The 18070-nt window shown below is 40.2% G+C and overlaps 1 protein-coding gene across 2 annotated transcripts in view; it reads left to right on the forward strand.

The window, feature by feature from the left end:
- Positions 1–17813, forward strand: part of Scarb2 (scavenger receptor class B member 2) — a 46272-nt gene extending 28459 nt beyond the window's left edge. For both annotated transcript variants that reach the window (XM_004664882.2, XM_045161736.1), the window contains exons 5-12: positions 546–637; positions 3070–3189; positions 4797–4966; positions 8364–8482; positions 11000–11073; positions 11675–11726; positions 13033–13191; positions 14993–17813. In XM_004664882.2, the coding sequence (XP_004664939.2) occupies positions 546–637; positions 3070–3189; positions 4797–4966; positions 8364–8482; positions 11000–11073; positions 11675–11726; positions 13033–13191; positions 14993–15031 (825 nt within the window). In that variant the 3' untranslated portion in view covers positions 15032–17813. The remainder of the gene's footprint in view (positions 1–545; positions 638–3069; positions 3190–4796; positions 4967–8363; positions 8483–10999; positions 11074–11674; positions 11727–13032; positions 13192–14992) is intronic.
- Positions 17814–18070: the final 257 nt, after the last annotated feature.

Here is an 18070-nt window from a genome sequence, read left to right on the forward strand (position 1 = left end):
ATTTTTTTTTTAATTTATTTATTTATTTGAGAGCGACAGACACAGAGAGAAAGACAGATAGAGGGAGAGAGAGAGAGTGGGCGCGCCAGGGCTTCCAGCCTCTGCAAACGAACTCCAGACGCATGCGCCCCCTTGTGCATCTGGCTAACGTGGGACCTGGGGAACTGAGCCTCGAACCAGGGTCCTTAGGCTTCACAGGCAAGTGCTTAACCGCTAAGCCATCTCTCCAGCCCTCGGGCAGAATTTTTATGTTTTAGTTTTGTGGAGAATTCCTTTTACTCCAGGAAACTTCAGCTGTTGCTCTTAAGGCTTTGAACTGATAGGATGAGACCATCAGTTCCTCCTTAACTTTATGATTTGGTAATGATCACCCCACCATGTACCTTTGCAACAACCTCTAAACTAGTGTTTAAACAGGTGGGCATGCAAGCCTATAAAAGAATGACCACCATAGTTATTTTAAGTAGTATAGCATTTAAAAAATATATTTGCTTTAATATTTGTAATCTATCATGTTTTAAGTTACTATGTTCACTTATTTTCAGAAAAATGGAACTAATGATGGAAACTATGTTTTTCTAACTGGAGAAGACAGTTATCTTAACTTTACAAAAATTGTAGAGTGGAATGGAAAAACGTAAGTCTAATAAGCTTTACTAGTGTACTTTTTCTTCCTATTTTTTAGAAACATTTTATTTTTATTTGTTTATTTATTTGAGAAAGAGACAAATAGGCAGAGAGAGAGAGAGAGAGAGAGAGAGAGAGAGAGAGAATGGGTGCTCTCTAGCCCCATTATCCAGTCTTTTAATAAGACTGCTTGATGTTTTGTGTGCATATTATAAGTATATTTTGATATGTTATCTGATCACATATGAGCTAATTTTTACATTCTTTTCCACACTTATACTTTTAGGGTTCATATTTAACAATAACTTTCCCCACTTTTTTTCTTCTTCTAAATATGACAATAACTTTTCCTTTTTCTGTTTTCTTTCTTCTTTTTTTGTTGTTGTTTTCTGGTTTTTAAATGTAGGATCTCACTATAGCCCAGGCTGAATTGAAATTCAGTATGTAGTCTCAGGCTGGCCTCAACTCACAGTGATCCTCCTACCTGAGCCTTTAAAGACATGTGCCACTACACCTGGGACAGAGAGAGAGAGAATGGGTGCACCAGGGCCTCTAGCTGCTGCAAATGAACTCCAGACGTATGTTGCACTTTGTGCCTCTGGCTTTATGTGCGTACTGGAGAATCAAACTTGGGTTGTTAGGCTTTACAGGCAAGCACCTTAACTGCTGATCCATCTTTCCAGCCCTTTACCCATTTCTTAACACTCACACTATGTATCTTAGTGGATTTTGCAAGTGAATCACTTTTGTAATTTTGCCAAGTGGTAGGAGAATTTTAAAAATTTATTTTGGTGTGTGTGTAGGGGAGGTGCCTTTGGAATGGCACACTGTGGAGGTCAGAAGATGGCACTCTAGTGTCAGTATCTCTCCTCTTGCTCACCACTGTGTTGCCAGGCTAGCTGGTGGTGAGCTTTGGGAATATTTGTCTGTCTCCACCTCCTGTCTGTGTTGGCATGCTGGAATTATAGAAGCCTGCCACGGCTTCCAGCCTTGAGGTGGGGGGTCTGGGGATCCAAACAGGTGCTCATGATTGCTTCACAAGTGATTTATCCAGTGAGTCAACTCTCTATCTCTTTTTGCATGTTTGTTTGATGGCCTTGCACATGCTAGTTTCTACCAATGAACTACATCTGTAGATTCTTTATTTTCATTTTTGAGATAAGCTGTCACTATTTTTAGGTCAGGCTGGCCTTGAACTCTCAATCCTCCTGCTTCAGCCTTCCAAGTGTTAGAACTGCAGACATAAACCACTGTGCCCAACTCTCCAATGACTTGTAGCACTTGTCTTTTCCTTTGATCTCTTGTGGTTTTACTATAGTGCATATAAATGTGGGATTATTTTATTGATTTTGTTTGGGTCTGGGCCACACTTTTAATTAAGGCCTCATATCTTTCTGAGATTCTAGGAAACTTTCAGCAATTAAATCTTTCATTACTGCTTCTCTGTTATTTACTGTAGTTTCATTTCCCTGCATGCTGGTTCCTCAAATTCTTCTTAAATATTTATAGGGACTTCTCAGTCTAATCTCTGTATCTTTATGGTTTGACTTTTCATTTTTCTGAGCTTTTATTTATATAAATTCCTTAGAACTATCATCTTATCTATGAGTTCTCTTTTTAACTATATAGTCTAGAGGTTTTTTTCCCATTAAGTTTTTCCTACCAAAAGCTTTTTTATTTCCAAGATTTCTTAGTTTTCCATTTTTGTATCTTCTTGCTCTTTTTTCCCTTTTCTTTTAAAATAATTACTCCTCTCTTACTTTCTTTTTCTTTTCTTTTTTCCCCACTGTTGTAATATTGGGGATCAAATTCAGAGCCTCATAGTTACTAGGCAAGGGAAAGCCACAATCCCAGTCTCTATTATTTTTGAGTATGCTCTGCATTCATTTGTTTCTTTGCATATGCTAAACATACATTTTTAAAGTATTAGCAAGGTGTTTGTATTATGAATTCACTTCATTATTAATTTTGTTTCCTACCCTTTGTCACATATTTCGTTCAATTAAAAAAAATGACTTGGGCCAGGCGTGGTGGCGCACGCCTTTAATCCCAGCACTCAGGAGGCAGAGGTAGGAGGATCGCCATGAGTTCAAGGCCACCCTGAGATGACAGAGTTAATTCCAGGTCAGCCTGGACCAGAGTGAGACCCTACCTCAAAAAACCAAAAAAAAAAAAAAAAATGACTTGGAGCCAGAGAGATAGCTTAGCAGTTAAGGTGCTTGCTTGTGAACCTAAGGATCCAGGTTAAATTCCCCAGTACCCATGTAAGAGAGGTGCACAAGGTGACACATGCATCTTTAGTTCATTTGCAGTGGATAGAGGCCCTGGTGTGCCCATTCCTTATCTCTCTTTCTCTCTGTCCCTCTGCCTCTCCTCTCTGATAAACAAAATTTAAAAACATGACTTGCACAATTATTTTTTTCTTATGCTTATCCATTATAGGTCACTCGACTGGTGGGCCACAGACAAGTGTAACATGATTAATGGAACTGATGGAGATTCTTTCCACCCGTTAATATCCAAAGATGAAGTCCTCTATGTTTTCCCATCTGACTTCTGCAGGTAATAACCTCAACAATAAGTTCTTTCAAAAATAAGGTCCTTGGTCAGGTGTGGTGGTACACACCTTTAATCCCAGCATTCGGGAGGCAGAGGTAGGAGGACCACCCTGAGACTACATAGTGAATTCCAGGTCAGCCTGAGCTAGAGTGAGACCCTATCTCAAAAAAACAACAACAACAAATAACCAAATAAATAAATAAAACAAGGTTTGATTTCAAGACCACACAAAGTATGAAGGATATGTAAAGACATATTTAGTAGACAGGGAGATTTATGCATAACTGTGACAAATATTGAATGCTCATTGAGTGATATGGCATTGTGGGGACCACTTCACACACTTTAAAATAAGGTTGGGTTGATTTAAATTTTAGCTTACCACTTAGAGTTGTCTGACCTTAGGGAAGGTATTTATGCCTTCTGCCTCATTTTCTTCTTCTTCTGAGATGGGGTGTAATGTAGCTCAGGCTGGTCTCAAACTTGCTATGTAGCTGAACTTGCTATAACATTGAACTTCTGAATCTCCTGCCTCTACAGCTTGAGTGTCAGGCTTACAGGTGTGCGTCACCATGCCTTGTGGTGCTGGGAATCAAACCCAAAGTATTTTCACAAACCAAGATGGCTATGGCATCACTAGGTGATATCTTATGGTACCATGTTATAGGTATGTGGTCCATCACTGACTAAAATGTCAGTATGTGCCACAGGATTGTAAATATTCTAATCAAATGTCTGTCCTTATCTGACTTTTCAAGTCTTCAGACTCATCCAGATCAGGCCTTTTGGTGCCACTTTTACTCTGGCTTTGATTGTGACTTACCTCTGTTTCTCTCCACCTTAACTCTGGGCCCCATGGCATTTGTCCAGACTGGCCAAAATGACTCAATTTATTGTTTTGTGTTTATATTCTCAGTGTTATCATCTGATTTTTGTTTATTTTTGGCAAAGAGGATCTATATTGCTAGGCTGGCTTTGAACTCCTGGACTCAAGTGATGCTATCACCTTAGCCTCCTGAATGAATGGTGACTTACAGGCACATGCCACCACACCTGGCTTAAATGTTACTTTTTCAAGTTCATTACCTATTGCTGTACTGGAGAGGGAGTCCAGGACCTTAGGCATGCTAGGCAAATCCCCTGAGCTATATCCCTAGCAAGTAAATGTTAGTGTTTCCATTTTCACCACACACACTCTTTCTTTTCTTGACCTATTTGGATATAATCATAATTGTCAACTCAAACACCTTGTGTTACAATACATTTTTTTTTTGGTGGGGGGGTTTCGAGGTAGGGTCTCACTCTAGCCCAGGCTGACCTGGAATTCACTATGGTGTCTCAGGGTGGCCTCAAACTCACAGTGATCCTCCTACCTCTGCCTCCCAAGTTCTGGGATGAAAGGCGTGCATCACCACTCCCAGCTACAATACATTTTTGATCTTCTACAGTGAATTGGTGAAGTCTCTTTCGAATATTCTCTTGCATATTTATTTTCCACTTATATCATAAACTTTTAGCTATGTTGCCCTTGAGACTTGTTGCTAACTTACTGACTCAGCAGATCATACGGACTGGAGCCCATGCTGACTTTCTATGCTTTCATCACACAGGTCAGTGCATATAACTTTCAGTGACTATGAGAGTGTGGAGGGACTGCCTGCCTTTCGGTATAAGTTGCCTGCAGAAATTCTAGCCAATAGCTCTGAAAATGCTGGCTTCTGTCTACCTGAGGGAAGCTGCCTGGGCTCGGGCGTGTTGAATGTCAGCATCTGTAAGAACGGTAAGAGCCTCAAGGGGGGCTATGACTATGGGTGTCTAGAATGCAGATGAACTGGGGTACAAGGAGGCTTCCAGCCTATTGTACAGAACAGTGCTGACCTTTCAATAATAATGTTTTGGCATATGCTTATAATCCTAGTGCTCAGGCAGCAGAAACTGAAGGATAAGGAGTTCAAGGCCAATCTTGGCTATATCATAATACCATGTTTCCAAAAAATAAAAGAGAGAGAGAGAGATAAGAGGATAATATTTTGTAACATGGCTAAAATCTTATAAGTGGGAAAATAAATATGTGATAGAATATTTGAAAGAGACTTCACTAACTCACTGTAAAAAATCAAAGATAAACTATAACACAAGGTGTTGAGTGGAAGCTATGATTGTATCCAAATAGGTAAAGAAAATAGGTCAAATAATGAAAAAAAAACCACTTTTTGTGGGGTATTGTTTTTGTTTTTGTTTTTTGAGGTGGGGTCTCATCTCACTCTATCTCAGTCTGACCTGGAACTCACTCTGTAGTCCTAGGTTGGCCTCAAACTCACAAAGATCCTCCTATCTCTGCCTCCCACATGCTGGGATTAAGGGCGTGCACCACCATGCCTGGCTTTGTGTGGGATTTTTTTTTGTTAGAAGGTCATGCCACCTTTTTTTTTCTGGGCAGTATTTTAGAACTCTTTCCCCCAACCCCAATACTCAGGATTGAACCTAGGGCTTGACACATGCTAGGTGAGTGTACTATCATTTAGCTACAGTCTCTGGCTCCTTAGCTTTTTTTTGGGGGGGGGTGTATGTGCATATATATGATGTGTATGTGTTCATATTAATGCTCATGAGTGCAAACACTCATGTACCTTGGTACATGTGTGGAAGTCAGAAGACAACCTCAAATGTTAGTCCTCACCTTCCACCTTGTTTGAGGTAGGATCTCTTATCATCAGGCTAGCTGGCCTGCAAGCTTCTAGGCAGTTCTTCTGACTTTGTCTCCCTCTCACTGTAAGTGTATTGCAGTCACAGATGCCATCCAGCTTTAAGTGTGCTCTGGGGAGCCAAACTCAGGTACACATGTTTTCTGGGGGAGAGAGAGAGACATTTTCTTCAGTGGTGTGGCCACTGGAAATTTGTACCTTCTCCTGTAAATATTTCTCACCCATGCTCATGTAAGCAAACTGAATTAAATTCACTGGATCACAAGATATAAACAAACAAAAAGAGATGTGAATGTAGAAAAAAGAAGTTTGAAAAGCCAGACATGGTGGCACATGCCTTTAGTCCCTTGGAGAACTTGGGAGGCAGAGGTAGGAGGATTGCTGTGAGTTCAAGGCCATCTTGAGACTACATAGTGAATTCCAGGTTAGCCTGGGCTACAGTGAGACCCTACCTCAAAAAAAAAAAAGAGAGAGAGAGAGAGAGAGAGAGAGAGAGAGAGAGAGAGAGAAGCTGGGGCGATAGCTCAGCTGGTAAAGTGCTTTGCAAGCGTGAGGACCTGAGTTCAAGTCCTAGAGTACACATAAAAATGTGCACATACACCTGCATACACACTCTGATGTATTTGCAAATCTGTCTGAAAGTTAAAAAGTCTCCAGGCTTATCTTCAAGTGTTTTTACTTCTCTAGAGGAACATTGGATATAGTGGGATGAATAAATGTTCTGGAATCAGTTAATCAGTCAGAGCTGGTTTAAGTCCTATTCCATTTGGCCACATTGATTAAGAACACCAGACATCAGTTTTCATGCCCATGAAAGAAATGTGATTGGAACTTCTTGGCGGGTTATGTGAAGGCTATAGACAATGTGTGAAGCACTAAGACAGTGCTACTGTTTTTTTGTTTTGTTTTGTTTTGTTTTGTTTTGTTTTGAGGGGGGAGGAATTCAGGCAGGGTCTCATTATAAAGCCCAGGTTGGCCTTGAACTTATGCCTCAGCCTCCCAAAAGCTGAGATTACAGGCATGTACTACCACACCCAGCATGTGTCTGGCTCTTAATAAGCCCACAGTAAATATTTTTAAATCCATTTTAAAAGTCACTATATATCACAAAGAAGCAAATTGTAGTTTCATGTTTGAGCTGTGGGCTGGTGGATTTGTAAGCAAATTTCAACTATTCACCAATCAGCTCATATCTAATTGCTTATTTATTTCTTGCAATAGGGACCTGATTTATTTTCTCCAAACACAGATACAGTTTTGTCTGAAAATAGCAAGTAGCATTTCTATGTAAAGCACCCCCTGTTTTAATGGCACATGACCATAGATCTGTAGTCACAGTGCAGTGCCAGCTTGTCAGGGATCCACCTTACATTACACATCACCTTAGGATACAAAATCACTAGTCAAACCACAACTGTTGAGGTAATAGAAGCAAATTTTTATACATAGTTTGTCTTAAAGTTTAGTTCACAGACTTCCAAATAGTATATATGTTTGCAAATCAGTTTCCAGTGTTCAAACTTGGGGGTTAGCTCACCTTTCTGTTTTAAAATATTTTTATTTATTTAAATAAATTATTTATTTGGAAAGAGAGAGAAAGAGAGAGAGAAATGGACATGCTAGGGCCTCCTGCCTCTGCAAACAAACTTCAGACACATATGCCATTTTGTGTATCTGGCTTTATGTGGGCATTGGAGAATTGAGTCCAGGCCATCAGGCTTTGCAAGCAAGTGCCTTTAACTGCTGAACCATTTATCCAGTCCTGAAACAGTTTTGTTAAAAGCATAAAATAATAATAAGACAGAGGAGGAGGAAAAGAAGAAGGAGTGAGGTGGGATATGCCTGTAATTACAACACTTGGGAAGCTGAGGCAGGAGAATCATTGCAAAATCCAAGCCTGGTCAAAATAGTGAGTTGCAGGACACCTTGACCTACAAAATGAGACCCTGTCAAATGAACAAAATATCCAAAACCATTCCATTTACTGATATAGAATTGTAAGTCAAGTATTGCTCTGAGGTGAGACAACCGCATTCAATTAGAATTCTTCCCCTATAACCTGATGGCTATATGTCCTTGGGAAAGCTATGCAACTTCTGTGAACCACAGCTTCTTTAAATGCAAATTGAGGATAACAATAGCTCTAGTTTCATAGGGTAGCCTGAAGCACCATTCATCATAGTTAATGTATATAATGGGACTCTTTATGTTTGGTAAATGCTTGTTGAAGACTAATGTAGCCAGGACTTCAGTATAGACATGTAGTAAAATGACATGGAATATATCAGATGGCAGAAAATGACATGTAAATATTGAACTAGAAGATATATGCAGGTAATTCAACTTGCCCAAGTTTAATATTTATATCTGTGTGGCTTTTTCCTCCTTGAGGAAACAAGTCTGTGGTCAGGAACTTTGTCTTAATCTTGATTTTTTAACAGCATGATTTGTCTCTGTGCCCTCACCACACAGGTGCACCCATTATCATCTCTTTCCCACACTTCTACCAAGCAGATGAGAAGTTTGTTTCTGCCATACAAGGCATGCATCCAAACAAGGAAGAACATGAGACATTCGTGGACATTAATCCTGTGAGTGCACACTTCTTTATTGCAAATATGCAGGTTCCTTAAGAAGAGCAGTCTTCTTTACACATTCAAATGGAAGGAAGGATTCAGACAAGTTGAGTTATGCTCCATAGTTCTATAATTAGAAAGCTATATTCTGTGGATCTTATTTTCAGAAAAACCAGCAAACCTGCAAAAGAGAGGTGGGGGTGCATTGTATACATACATATATATTAACCTTTAATCACTTTTGGCAAATCTCTTTGCAAGGTGCTTTTGAAGTTTTTATTATATATTATTAGTGTAAAAAGCATCAGTTATGCATACACTTTAGTCTTGTATTCATAAAGAGCAACCACATTAAGGTGTTAGGATAGCATTTCACAATGTTAGAGTATCTCATTATAGAGAATAAATTAAAGGTCATATATCTTGATGAGCCTGGGGGTATAGGTCTGTAATCCTAACTACTCAGGAGACTGGAGGCACGAAGATCACAAGTTCAAGACTAGCTTGGACTACAAAGGAAATTCATGGTCAGCCTGAGAAGCTTAGTGAGACCTCGTCTCAAAGTAAAATGAGAATTTAGGGACTGGGGAACTGACTCAGTGGGTAAAGTACTTGCTGCACAATCAGGAGAACTTGAGTTTGGATCCCCTGCACTCATGGGAAAAAGTAGGCATGGTAGTATGCACTGTAATACCAGCACTGAGGAGGCAAAGATCCCTGGGACTCACTGGCTAGCTAGTCCAGCCTCATTGGAGAGCTCTAGGTTCAATGACAGACCCTGCCTCAAAAGAATAAGGTAGAGAGCGATTGAGTAAGACACTCAACATAAAACTCAGGCCTTCACATGCATATGCATGCATTTGTACCTGCACACATACATATATTCACACATATACAAACATACATGTATGCATGTCCTACACACATATATGAAAAATGGTGTTTGGTGTCAAGGAGATGGCCCAGAACATAAAGCACTTGCTGTGTAAGTAGGAGGACCTGAGTTTGGATCCCAGAATCCATGTGCAGTCAAATACTGTAGCATGAGTCTGTAATCCCAGAGTTCTTAGTGTGAGAATCCCTGGAAGCTCACAGGCCAGCTAGCTTGGCATACACAATAGCAAACAACAAACAAACTCTGCCTCCAACAATGTGGAAGGCAAGAACTGACACTGGAAATTGTCCTCTGACCTCTACATGTTTGTGTTGTGGTACACGTATCTGCACTCACATGAGTGTGCACACATATACTCATGTCTCACAGACACACACATTACATATTACATTACATATTATATATATATATATATATATATATATATATATATATATATATATATATACATACAGAGAGAGAGAGAGAGAGAGAGAGATTAAGAAAACAAAAGAAGACCCAGTCAAGGAAATTGCCTAGTGTACATGAGGCCCTGGGTTCAATCCCTAGTATTAAAACAGTAAAGATATTTTTATGCCTGAGACTTTGAAAACTATGAAACAAAGCTGGGCATGGTAGCACACACCTTTAATCCCAGTACTCAGGAGGCAGAGGTAGGAGGATTGCTGTGAGTTCGAGGCCAGCCTGAGAGTACATAGTGAATTCCAGGTCAGCCTGGGCTAGAACAAGACCCTACCTCAAAATAAAAAAAAAATTAAACTAAACTATGGAACAATAAAGAAAAACAAGAGCATTCTTTTAGCATCACATCTTATGGGCATTTTACTCAGCTATGCCCATCAGATGTGTGTCTAAGAAACAGGTGAGACTTCTTAAAATAATTTTTTGAGACAGAGTCTCATGTAGCTCAGGCTGGTCTTTATATGTACTTAAGGATAGTCTTGAACTTCTGGTCCTCTTGCCTCTATCTCTTGAGTGTTGGAGTTACTGATGTGTTACCAGCATTATCTGGCTTATGTGGTGTGGGGATAGAACCCAGGGATTTTTGTGTGCTAAGGACTCTACTGAGTTATATCACATCCCCAGTCCTCAGGTATGACTTTCTTGCTTGTCTTTTAGCCACCAGTCATTCCCTTTCATCAGCTAAATAGTTGGTCATCAAGGGATGGGTGCAGTCCTGTAACCTTACAAAGTACGAAGAAAGAGAAGCCATAGGGAGATAGCACTGAGCTCATTCTTTTGTGCTCTGGCATGGGGCCCTAGACAATGGATGTCATTTCTGAGAGGCACCACCATCCATCACTTAGCTCTAGACAACTGCACAGATGTCAAGACCTACTGGGATCTGTGAGATTTTCCCCTGCTGGAGTCCTCCAGGGCTTTGCTCTGCACAGTGGCAGTGTCCTGGTGACTTGTTCAAAATGCCTAGACTCAGTCCTTACCCCAGGACTACTGGATTAGAATATGTGTTTGAACAGAATTCCTAGTGAGTCACATTTTGTTCTATTGCAGAGACCAGGTGTCCCTTGAACTACCCTGCCTGCCAAACTTGGTAATGGGCACCTTGTGTGAATCTTTGTTGAGAAAATTGTTGGTGGCTGAGTAATTCCTAACTCTCCTCCTTTTTTTATTTTCAGTTGACTGGAATAATCTTAAGAGCAGCCAAGAGATTCCAACTCAACACTTATGTTAAAAAAGTAGATGACTTTATGTAAGTTTGCTTTTTTCTACAGAGGCAGAGAGAAATTCTACACAATTGATCTTCTGGCGGGGTGGGAGTAGGAGGGAGAATTGTCCATTTCTACCTACTTACCTTGCCTTTCAGTGATGGGGTACGATCAGCATTATCATGGGTACCTTGGTTTGGGGCTTGTAATTACTCAAACACTTATGGACCAGGCATTGCTTGAAGCACTTTACACACATTTATTTACAACTTTGCACTGTCTTCAATGGGAAGCAAGGCACAGAGAGTTTAAGTAGCCTGCTGTAACTCACACAACTCCTAAGACTATGGGATTCAGAATCTGCCTTTTCCCACTCACCTGTTTCCCTCCCCAACCTCCACCCTGGTTACTCTACCTCTTTTCTTCCTTCTTCTGCTTTCCCTTAGGCCAGACATGAGCTTTCGTCAACAGTTACAGTAGACTCCTGAGGACAGCCTTTACCTCCCACACTCACCTACAAACCACTCCTTAGTTACAATTCCCAAGTGTAAACCTCCTGATCAAACTTTTCAGTGGGCTTTTTTTTTAGAGTGTGCCATCAGGATGAGAATGTCTATGGAATAATGCTGTCCTTTGTCTTCATAGTGAAACTGGCAACATTAGAACCATGGTTTTCCCAGTAATGTATATCAATGAGGTAAGTCCTGAGAGGGAAGATGGAGCCACCAGTATGTTTTAACTGCCCAAGCCCGGGAAGCTTTCAACATGATGTTTCTTATTGGAGCTATATGCATTTAATATATGAAAAGAGAGCATTATTTTTTGTTTTATTTAGAATGTTCATGCATGAACATACTATAACTTGATCAAGCTCTCTTCCCGTGACCCTCTTTTGTACCCTTCCCACATTCTACTGAGCCCCTTCTTTCCAACTAGTCCCTCTGCTACTTTGGTCTCACACTGAACTGTTTTCCTGTGTGTTTCTTAGTTTGAAAGTCTACTCTCTGGAATCCCGGTGAGCCCCCACAACTCACCTGAGCACCATTTGCCAAAACATCTGATAAGAATGATATTGGACACATATTATTTTTGAAGCATTTTACTCATCTGTTAAATCAACCAGTATTACTTAAATACCTGGTCACATAGGCTGTGTGCTGAGCATGCTATACCCTGTGTGGAGGTGAATGAGATGTTGTCAAGGAACTCATAACCATTGGCAAACTGATGTGCTGAATGCAAGGATAATGATGGAGGTTACAGACAGTGCAATAGCAGCTTAGAAAATGGGCCTTCAATCCAGTTTGAGGTGGCCAGAAAAAAACTTCTGGAAATAATGCTGAGCTGAATTTTGAAGGAATTATCTGATCCAAAACAAAAGATATTATATCAGTTATTTTTGTATCCCTGTGATCAAAATGCCTGACAGAAACACTTCAAGGGAGGAAAGGTTTATCTTGGTTTATGATTTAAAAGGGATTTCAGTTCGTGTGGTGGAGAAGGCCTAGCAGTGGAAGTGGCTGGAGACCATACAGTGTAGGCTCTTTACATCACAGTGGTTCAGAAAGCAGACAGAGCAAGCCAGAATGAGGACAAGTATGACCTTCAAAGCTGGCCTAGTAAACTACAGCCAGCCCTTCTAAAAGCTACATGCCCTTCAAAACACTGCCACAAGATAGTGACCAAACCATGAGCCACAGGGGAACATTTCAGATTCAAGCCATAATAGCTATTATTCCAACATTTCTGAATAAGTTCTCTCTTTTCCAATTTACAGTAAAAATTGTAAATGTCTTCAAGAGAAAATATATTATTGATCTTTGGTTAATCTAAAAAATGAATTTTCAGTGTATTTGGCTTTCTAATAAGAAGTCACAACCAAATTTTGTTTCATGATTTGAAAGAAAGCAATATATACGTGTGTGTGTGTGTGTGTGTGTGTGTGTGTGTGTTTCCTGGATATTTATATTTTGTCAAGTGAATACTATTTCTTCCCCTTCCAGAGTGCCCAAATTGATAAGATGACTGCAAATCGACTAAAGTCTGTGATTAACACTACCTTGATTGTCACCAACATACCCTACATCATCATGGCACTGGGTGGGCTCTTTGGCTTGATCTTTACCTGGCTGGCATGCCGAGGGCAAGGATCCATGGATGAGGTGAGTACTGGCTGAGAAAACTTCTCTCTTCTTGATAACTCTACTAAGGCATGCCTCACTTTGCATCATTAAAAGGCTACCCGCTGGCTCTTTTGGATGGATACTGGGACTTTATGGGGTGATCATGGGGACAGCACAGTAAGTCTATGATATATTACTGCTGGACCAAGTGGTAAGCAGGACAGATGTGTGTCCAGGAAGGCAAAGTGACAGAATGATCCCTTTTAGTAGATGGGTATGGAATCCCTAGTTACATTCCATGGGGGAGGCAGGGGGGCGGATGTAGCTTTACATCTTTGAAAACAATACTGTGAAATAAGCAGAAGAATATGTAACATTTAAGCACCTAAGCTTTGGTGTTCAACTGTCTGGGTTCAAGCCCTAGTTTTGTCCCCTAACAGCTATATAACCCTAGAAATTGTGCCTTAATTTTTTTCCATCTGAAAAATGAAATAGGATCTCCCCTCAGGGGTTTTGGATAATGTGGAAAACACAAAGAATTTGGTCCATCATTGACATATAAAGAGGTCATTAAACTGCAGTATTAGCTCTAAGATAATTCCAACATTGTGGAGCAAAGGGGTCAGAGACCTGCTTGGGAAGGTCCATGATGTATCTGAAGGCACTATATTTGAGGAATCATAGTAGAATAAAAGATTGGCACTCAGGAGTAATTACTTTCTAGAGGGATGGGATAAACAGTCATAGATTGACCTAAGTGGCAAGGAGTCAACCATCTCACCTGACCCTTTTATGTAGAAGCACTGGTGATTTAACTAAGGGCACAACACATCCTAGGTAAGCACTCTGCCACTGAATTATATCCCTAGTCCTTATGTTAAAAAAAAAAAAAGCTTATTTTGAGATGGCATATTTTTAAGTTGTGTAGGCTGGTTTTGAACTCACTGGCTTTGAGCTTGTAAACCTCCTTCCTCAGCCTGAGCCACAAGGTCCAGCTTAGATGCCCTTCTTAAATTTTTAGCAACTTACACATTCTTCCATAATGTCTCTTGACCCATGCTAGTCATGTTAGCTTGAATTAGCCACGAAGCAAACTCTTACCATTTCTATCAATAGATCTCCTGTTCCGAATTTGTGCCATAACCAAAAGTTTCATAAAACACAAATAATCCTCCTGGAAGAGTTACTTAGTGCTTCTGTAATTAACCATCTCCATGTATTCAGCAAGCATCACTGAGTGTCTTCTGCCTGAGATACAGCTCCCCAACCAGGAGGGAGGCCATTCCAATTCAAGGAGGGTGCTAAGTGTCATATAGTCCTGTCAGCACAGGGAAGGAAGAGTGCAGCTTTGGTACCCAAGGTCAGAGAGGACAAAGTCAAATAGACCTCTAAGAATTAGGTCTTGGGCTGGAGAGATGGCTTAGCGGTTAAGCGCTTGCCTGTGAAGCCTAAGGACCCCGGTTCGAGGCTCGGTTCCCCAGGTCCCACGTTAGCCAGATGCACAAGGGGGCACACGCGTCTGGAGTTCGTTTGCAGAGGCTGGAATCCCTGGCGCGCCCATTCTCTCTCTCTCCCTCTATCTATCTTTCTCTCTGTGTCTGTCGCTCTCAAATAAATAAATAAATAAAAATTAAAAAAAAATATTTAAAAAAAAAAAGAATTAGGTCTTGAGTTTAAAGAAAGAATGAGTGTACACAGAGGTGAGTGAGGTGCACCACCTCCCTCTCAGTCTCTCCTTCCACTTCTTCCACTCCCACGTTGACCCAAATGTTCATAGCAGAGAAGTTTCTGACATGAACTTCTGAAATGACCTCTGCATCTTCTGTTCTGTGTGTTTCAGGGAATGGCAGATGAAAGATCACCCCTCCTACGAACCTAGCCAAACGTAACTGCTGCTGAGTTGGGTGAGAGAACATGAGTGCTGTCCTGACCTGGACCAGGATGGAGAAACCCCACATCCTCGCAGGCTCTTCGCCTTTTAGGAGGAGGAAGGAGATATGGCATAAGCAAGTGAGGAGAGCATTCTGGCCAGAGCTGAGCCAGACATGGAGAGCAGACTGCTGTGGCTGGCTTTTATGCTTTATAAAATCATGTGGTCTCTGAAATAATTTTTCATGTGTCTAGGAAGTAGTTAATCAACTCCTGTATAGTAACTTTTTGTTGCTGGGCTCTGGGAGCTATGGAATTTTGTAACCATTGTTGTAGATATGTCTGCATAACTTGTTAACCTACTTGGTCTGACCTTATTGAATATGCTTCATTCACAAATTTTGTGCTCAAAATACTTATGTACCACTTTGTTGTATCCCTCACTTTAGCTCTCCAGACAGAAGGAAAGAGGAATTTGGAACCCAGGGTAAAATGATAACCTCACCCAGTATATCATACACGTGCATCTGATTTTCCTTCTTTGAAACATTACACATTGTATTTTATACAAACTTAGGTTCTTAATACCTTCAGGAAAATAACCTGGTTTGGACTGTTTTTATAGTGGATAGGAATTGAGTGGGGAAAGGGTTAGGTGCTACCCAAGTAGATATTGATAAGCTTCTAAGGACTTTTAAGTTGTACTTTTGCTAACCAAGAGAATGCACAAACAATGTTGGTAAGGGTAAGAACAGATATTTCATGTCGAGTAAAACTAAGTGTTAGCTGTGACATTTGTAGGTTATTAACTATCATTTTAAGTCAAAAATATCTTGAGGTAGAAACATGCTTCTGGGAGAGTGTAATCAGTGAAATATTCTTCCCAGTAACCTCTGCCAAATGGGATAGTGAATAAATACTACTGGGTGACTATTTGTCAGATTATGGACAGAGGAAATCCTTCTACCCATAGCCCAACATACACATAGATTCAGGAGATCTGACTAGATTGGAGAGGCATTTCTTCTGTTGATGACTTTGAAATCATGTATATAACTTTTCTCCTCAGAGTCAGTCCTTGCCAATGTTTATGGCTCACTATTGGTCACTAACAGGAAAAACATGCCCTGCACTTCCTGTGGCAGTCATCTTGCTGACAAGCGCTTCAAGTCTTGCACAGAAAGCGCTTTCAAGGTCTCTTTGGACCAGAAGCAGAGCCAGGTACTTCTCTTCAGATGGCTCCTCGGCTTTCAGGGTAACCAGAGGCAGAAGACTGGGAACCACTGATGTGTCACAGTGGTCAGATTTCAAACATATTTAAGGACATTATCTTTGTTTGTAAGTTCACCATTCATTCTTAAGGGGAACCCTATACATTATCGAGCCATGTGCTGATAGAATTTCCCATCACCTGGCTTTTGTTAAAACTGGATTTCAATGCAAACAAAAGAAAACAAATCAGAGATTTCACTTACATTGCTTCTTCTCTGTGCTTTGAGGTAACAAGCTGCTTAATTTACAGGTCCCAACTTTTCTTCTTTTTACACTAAAGCAATATGTGATGTGTACCTTCTTGAAGGGACAGTTGGTTAACCTCTTAACTTTCCTATAAATGAAGGTAGATATAACCAGATATGCCAGGCCAGCAAAATGCAAAAATTAAATTGAAACTACTTGATCCTTAATACTGCCAAATATCTGTCTATCTCTATATATATCTTAGAATTTATCAGTATTTGACTAGGCATCCAGCATACATTACTCATTATACATTTATGTTTTTTGTGTGTTTATTTGTTTGTGTGTTTGTTTGTTTGTTTGTTTGTTTGTTTGTTTGTTTGTTTGAGACAGGGTCTCACTCTATAGCCCAGGCTGGTTTGGAACTCCCTATGCATGCTAGGGCTGACCTTGAACTACAAGTGATCCTGTCTCAGCTTCCTGAGTGCTAGATTACCAGTATGCACTGCCATGGCTGTCTGTCTTTATGTTTCTATTTACCCACACTAAGAAATTGAAAGGCTAGTTCATACTTATTGGCTAATCCCTATTTTAAGAATGTAATCATTTCCAAGGAGACTTTTTAAATACTGTAAATACCAGTTAATGATGTGTTTGCCTATTTAGACTAAACTGCATATAGGCAAGGAGACAAAATATATTAATTCCATATCTGTGCCATGATTCTTTATACTGATGGTTTTAAATCAAATTTGGCATTTTCCTTCTGAAAGTTCTATGACAAACCCATAAGCTGCAATCAGAATTCTATTGGCTAAAAATGAACTTGGTTTTCGGTTGAAAATAACAAACTGTTCTTAACATTCTCTTGCAGCCATTATCCTGGAAAGACCACAGTGATTTTGAGACTGTCAGCATTCTCACATCACAAAATGACAGGCAGGGAGAACTGAGAGTTGAGCATGGGACAGGAATGGGCTTTGCCACTTTTAGCTTCAGGCTTTTTCCAGTAGGCTTTTCTTTTTCTCTCAAGTTCTAGAAAGATCACTAATGGTCAAGTGGAATAAACACTTCACAACCCCTATTGGGGTTTTTTACTTAAGGGAGGCTAATTCTTATCTTAAATTATTTGAGATAAGAATTCTGGAAAAGGGCCTCTTGGCATTGTTACTGGTGTGTATTGCTTATATCTATCTTTAAAAAGACTGACCGGAATGTTCTTGATATAGCTCATGTAGTTAGTTCATTTCCTGTGATTCTTGACCTGATTTATTTCTACCCTTAATGCAATGAGATGTTTCACTAATTAAAAAAATACTTTATATAAAACTGCATTGGAAATTGTAAGTCATTGGATGTCCAGTTGTTTTCTGCAAGCCACTGGAGCAAAAAAGCCATCAACAATGCTCCCTAGCTATGGACCCTGTGGATTCCACAGTCGACTTGATAGGCAGTGGTTCAGGAGTGGCATGAATGTGGTGGGAGCAACCAACTGCTTTCTGATTGGATTTGAGGCCTGCTTCACTGGTGGGATTTCCTGCCTCATACTGTAAACCTGCATGGAAAAGTGTATGGGGTCAAGAGTACCCGA

Source organism: Jaculus jaculus, chromosome 11 (assembly GCF_020740685.1).
Source record: "Jaculus jaculus isolate mJacJac1 chromosome 11, mJacJac1.mat.Y.cur, whole genome shotgun sequence".
Lineage (NCBI taxonomy): Eukaryota > Metazoa > Chordata > Mammalia > Rodentia > Dipodidae > Jaculus > Jaculus jaculus.